Here is a 6,000-nt window from a genome sequence, read left to right as displayed (position 1 = left end):
GAAGATGGCTTGCCCAGGAGAAGGGGTTGGTTCTCACTTGCAAAATTAAATGAACAAGGCCGTCGACTGCTGTAGTATTGGCCTATATCCTGATGTGTTCTAAAAATGACTTACGGCTAATTCCTTGGGTATCTGTAAATCCCAAGAATGGGGAATTTTTGAAACAAGAAAACAAAAAATCAGAAAGGAAAGTTAATTTTTTTGGTATTAATTCAGAGTAAAAGACATCGTTTGTCCTTGCTTTTTCCATCTTAAAAAATGAAACCGAAAACAATATTTCAGAACATCATCACGGTTAGGCTTTTGTGACTCAGAGTGTATTTCATATTCTAAAGGCTCAAATACATGAAAGCTTCAGCTTTAGCTGTTGGGTTTTCTGGTGGCGGATACAACGGGGGTGGAGTGAAGGCTAGAACTGGTTTGGGAGAAGCAGTTGGGAAGAAGACGCTGCAATGGGAGTGAGGAAACCTCGCATCTGGACCTGCTTCTGTCCCTGATGGGTTATGTGGCTTCTGGCAATGATGTCTCCACTCTGGACCATAGCGTCCTCTTTTGTGAAACAAATAAACAGAAAACACAGGGACTTAGAGCCTGTAATGACCGCTCACTTGTTTAGTGATTTTTTTTTTTTTTAAGCATTTGTTTGGTGCTTTTCTGCTTGGGGAGCCCTTCCTTCCACCTCCTTGATTTCCTCTGTTCCTCCCAGCCAGCCAGTGGGGCAGTTAGAGTGTGCTTGTTGCCCTCACTCCTGCCACAGCAATCCGCAGGTGCACACACAGCCGCGGGTGGCTAGAGGGTGCGTGCGAACCCAGGTCTTCTGACTTCCACTCTTGGTATGTCTGCTTCTATCAGGTGGTTCTAACGTTTTTTTGGCCAATGACATAGAGAACTCTAGGAGTACCTTTTCTTTGTTATTTTTAATTTAAAATACCATTTAAGGGCACTTAGCCACCTCTGGGGGGTCATCAACACCATCGGGACCACTGTGGAAAGGGGGATCAGAGAATCCTCAAGCAGGATGTCGTTTCTCTTCCCAAGCATGGAATTCCCGGCTTTCTGATCAGTTATTTCCTTGCCTCCTTTCCTGCGGAGTCACCATTTGGCCCCGTCTCCTCGCCTTTCTGCCTGCAGTTTTGCTCATTAGTGCTGACAGTTCTGGTTTCTCTGCAGGTGCTGGGAATGACACCAGGCCTCATGAGAGGTGTCTCTGGTCCTAGATGGGATGTGAATAGTGTTTCTCACAGAAATAGCCTAATTTGAAAGAAATCCCCTTTGCTATTTGACATGGTGTGAACGATAGCATCAGGAATCCTTTTACATCCAACAAAATAAATATGTCTCCTTGGTGCCATGTTCCCAAACACAGGCAACCTCAGTTATTGTGCTTGAGATGCCCTAGGGTCTGAAATAAAAAAGATTTGCATTCAGATAGACAGTCCTTTCCCTTTGCATTTTGGATTATTGGATGGGATTTATTTTGGTGTCCGTGGCCATGGCAGGGAGCCATGTTCATCTTTGATTTTCCAGGTTGTGAGTTTCACAGTCCAACCCTTGTAGGTGGAACAGAAAAGAGATTTAAAATACACAAGTATCTTCCACATCTTTGCTTAAACGTCACTTCATCAGAGACCAGTTCTCACCAACCCTGCCCTGTAGGTTAGCTGCAGCATCTATGTATTTGTAATTACCTAAGTTATCATTTGAATGTGTTTAATGAGTCTTCTGTGACGCGGTGGAAGCTCTGTGAGGTCCGAGCGGTGCCTGTCTGGCCTACCCTTCTCTCCAGGACCTATGGTGAGCCGATGCCTGACTGCTTGATCCTTTGTTTCACAGGAAGGGACAATCTACAGATCACTGTCACCCCAACCCCGGTGTCATTTCCTCATGGGAAATTGTTACCGATTTCACCAACATGGCCTTTGTCCGAAGTCCAGTCTTCCTCAGCGGTGGACAGAATGAAGCCTGTGCCGGGACGGTCCCCTGACAACACGAGCTGGCCACAGTCTGCCCAGACGCCTCCACCCAAGACACAGCGCCAAGCTCGGGCCCACAGGGACTTCTCTCCTTCCCCTTACCAAGGCAGTGGACATAGCACCTCCCTCGAGCCTTCCAAGGATTCTACGGAGGCCCTGGTCCAACCAAGACCTCCAGGGGGAAAAGAAGCAGCCACCGTGTCAGGTTTGCCTCACACCAGCATGCTTCCCACACTGTCCCCTCTCCCACCAGTGGCGTCCTCCCGTGCTGGCCTCCCATCCCGGCCACCGTGGGTAGGGACTCCTTCCATGGCAGAACTACATTCCCTGAGGGCAGACGCTCTCCCCTCATCTTCACCTTCTTCATTGGCTCCTGCCTCACCTCATTCCATCATCTTTTCTAAGCCAGCAGAGCAACCCATCAAAGTGCTTTTATTCCCCCAAACAGCTCCAACTGACTCATCCTCAAGGCAGAGCATAGCTAATCCCCTAAACCCATTTGCTGAGGAAATGAACCACACTCCATCCAGAAATGCGCAGGATTTAATAGGCGTCCCTCGTCTAGGTTTTCCTGGATCCTCAAGCCCAGCAGAGGGTCCTGACTCAGCAGTCTCTCACACACCTGAGTTTCCGAGCTCCGTGGCCGACCTGGCCCATCCGTCTCTCCCTCCCCTAGCTCCCGGAAGTCTTCTTCAGCTTCCAAGTGGAACACCCTCATCATCGGTGTTGGAAGGGGCGCCAAGTCCTGCATCCACCCAGCCAATTGAAGCTGAGGTGGCTGAAAGAGCGCGTAATGGGGTGTCTCTGCCAGCCTTTAAGAGCACCGCGACCCATGAGGCTGTGTCTTCAGCTGTCCAGGCTGCAGAATCGGTGGCAGTGGGACTGATCAGCCGAAAGGCAGCCCCTGCTACTGCAAAGGACTCCGCTCACCCCCTGCACTTGTCAGCAGCTCCAGAGAATTCCAGAGGGCCCACCCTTTCAGCAGAACACACATCCTCCCCTTTGGTGCCTTCTCTGCCTCTCACCCCAGCCAGCCGAGGGCAAGAAATCCTTTCTGGGGAGGTTCTCACATCCCCATCAAATGGCGCAGTGGCGGACTTCCCCTCCATGCCTTCTTTCCTCCAGCTGGCAGGGAATCATGCCTTTCCATCCGCCATGCCCCCAGTGCCAACTCCTCAAGAAGCAGGCAATTATGGACCCTCTCCTACTGCAGCTGCAGACCTGCTCCTCTCAAGCACATTTCCTAATCTTCCTTCCACGACTTGGACATTTCCCCTGCAGAAAGAAGGTAGCGGAACAGCTGTTTTAAAGAAAAACAAAAAGGCAAATTTGACAGTTGCTCTCCAGAGCGTTTCAAGTAAAGAGAGGCCAAGTCTTCACACTGTAAGTGGAGTCACCTCTGATTTTAGCACTGATCGGGTTTCTTCAGACATTACACCACCAAGAACAAACCTCCTTCCTTCAGAATTATCTCCATCTTCCATCCCCTTCGCACGAGCCACCCAGACTGTTTCCCCATCTCAAAGCTCTTCCAACACCAAGCCAGATACTTACACAGTTGTGACGGACCATTCTGAGTTGCCAGTTTCAGCTTCCAAACAGGTGACAGCATTTCCCTCCTCCAGTGAGGTCTATGATTTCTCAACAATGGGAGACATGAAGAAGCCAGCAATCACAGATGTTTTCTGGCATTCTCTTGCAGCAGAAACTGGATCCCGTTCAACAGAACCAATGATATCTGGCTTGCTGCAGCAAACAAATTATGATGTGAACGGGCACACAATTAACTCCACAAGTTGGGAAACTCACTCAGCTTCAACTGCTCCTCCCGGTGGTTTAAATTCTGCTGCCAGTACAATAAAATCTCGGGATTTCAAAGATAATGTTGGGCATTTAGCGACTGCAGAAGGCTTTAGCGTTCAGGATCCAGTCTCTGGTACAAGCAGTAACCAGCTCGTCCAACAGTCAGACGTTACCATGGTTGGAAACCATACAGACTTCTTGTCTATAAACACTAACAACTATTCCAGAGACTTTCAAACAGCTGAGGTTGAAGATGACCCATCCATAAGTCAACCTTCTGTGTCTTATCCCCATCTACGGCTGCCTGCCCATCCAACACACTCTCCTGTGCTGACCTCTCCAAGTCTAACTTCCACAGCTAGCTTATGGGAAATGCTTTCAGATGGAACGGATACAAGTTTCCAAATTTCCGGCAACATCTATCCACCTCCAGTGATAAATGCTTCCCCACCGTTCCAGAGTATCCCGAGATATCACTCTACTGCTGAATCTCCTCCTCTATCAACCAGTGCCTTATTCAGGACCCCATCCAAAGCACTGCCGGCTTCTCAGCGCCCCGAGAAGTGGACAGGTGCAGCCACTAATGCAGGTAGTTTGTTTCCTGGTACCCCCTCCCCCAAAATAGGTGTGACTGCTTCTGGGGCCAAAGCATCTTCAAGCTCAACAGAGATACACAGCTTTGCTCAGAAGGAGCAGATATACCTGATTCCAGGATGGTGAATGAGTTAGCAGTCCAGATAGTCAGGCCCCTGATCTTCTGCCGACTTGATTTTTTGGAAAGTATTCAGAATTTAAGTGTCCTTATTTCCAACCATAGCTTTGCTCTAAGTGGCATTCTCATTATGGTTAATCGACTTAACGAACCTAAAGCTGTTTTGCCTAAATTCCAGTGCTCAGAGACTTTTCACCCCAGCAAATCCATAAGTTACATCCATTCATTCCCACAGTGGTGTGTGCATTCCGGACCAATGACCAACTTCGCTTTTCTCTCTTTGCAGTGGACTCCTCGGTGTCGCCCAAGGCAGAACCAACAACAGCAACCATGTTGTTTCTTCGGAAACCGAGTCCACTGGTGCTGTCTGCAGCCCTGGTTGCTAAGGGCGCCGGCAGCAGCCCTTCGGCCGTGGCCTCGGGATTAGTCAAGAGCAGCTGGACCACTGCTGTAGCTAAAAACGTCACAAGCAACGCAGCATCTGGCCCAAAGGCGACACCAGGGGCAGCCCATCCAGCCTTCTCGTTCACGCCGACTTACATGTTTGCAAGAACAGCACACACCGTGAGCACTCCCATGGCCATGCAAGGGAACACGGGCACTGCCTCTGGCCTGTTGTCCACAACACACCTCCCCAGGAAACCACAAGCCATGTACACGGGCTTCCTGAACCCCACCAACCCAGACATGCCCAAGGTGTCCACCGCACGCCCGCTGACAATCACGGCAGCCTTGACGTCCATCACTGCACCAGTAAGGGCCACCCGGTTGCCGCCTTTGTCAGCAGAAAACACAGACGTCGCTCTTCCCTCTGTGTCCATGGCCATGGTCACAACTGGCAAAATGGCATCCAACCTGGAGTGTCAGATGTCCAGTAAGCTCCTGGTGAAGACAGGTAAGAGTCCACTGTCCTGATTTGACTTGAAAGCAGCAAGTGCATCGTGGCCTCAGAGGTGTAGCGGAATTATTAGATTTCTTTGAGATCAGTGGTTCTCAACCAGGGGGCGATTTTGCCCCCCTGCCCAGCCACCAGGGGACATTTGGCCATGTCTGGAGATGTTTTGGGTGTCTACAACTTGGAGGGTAGGGAGGGTGTTACGGGCATCTAGTGAGTTATAGACCGGGGTTGCTGCTAAACATCCTACAGTGCATGGGACAGTCAGGCGACAAAGAACGATCCAACCCAAAACACCGGTAATGCCGAGGTTGAGAAGCCCTGATCTTTATCGAGTGACAGAGGAGAGGAGCATCATGTGACGTGGATTCTAGTCCTGGGGTCCATGCTGATATCAGAGGCTCCTGGGAAACCAGTTCTGCCAGCGAGTCTAAGACAACAAATGTACACCAAAGTTCGCGTGTAGAGACCTCGGTGATGTCTCACACGCGTGAATGATGTGACGGTAAACTACAGAATCTTGGGAAGGGCTACAGAACTCAGAAAGGCTTTCTGTCATGTATTTTCTCAACCAGCAGATACTAACAGTACAGCTACCGTACATTATGTTGGCGCCC

At 49.9% G+C, this 6,000-nt stretch overlaps 1 protein-coding gene across 1 annotated transcript in view; it reads left to right on the top strand.

The window, feature by feature from the left end:
• Positions 1–1,802: 1,802 nt before the first annotated feature.
• KIAA1549L (KIAA1549 like) overlaps positions 1,803–6,000 on the top strand; it is a 132,482-nt gene continuing 128,284 nt past the window's right edge. Inside the window, exons 1-2 of the mRNA XM_060160828.1 lie at positions 1,803–2,178; positions 4,775–5,383. Coding sequence (XP_060016811.1) covers positions 1,803–2,178; positions 4,775–5,383 — 985 coding nt within the window. The remainder of the gene's footprint in view (positions 2,179–4,774; positions 5,384–6,000) is intronic.

The sequence above is a fragment of the Lagenorhynchus albirostris genome, chromosome 9, assembly GCF_949774975.1.
Source record: "Lagenorhynchus albirostris chromosome 9, mLagAlb1.1, whole genome shotgun sequence".
NCBI classification, from domain to species: Eukaryota; Metazoa; Chordata; class Mammalia; order Artiodactyla; family Delphinidae; genus Lagenorhynchus; species Lagenorhynchus albirostris.
The sequence above is the reverse complement of the archived record's forward strand: the minus strand, read 5'-3'. Positions and strand labels throughout refer to the sequence as shown.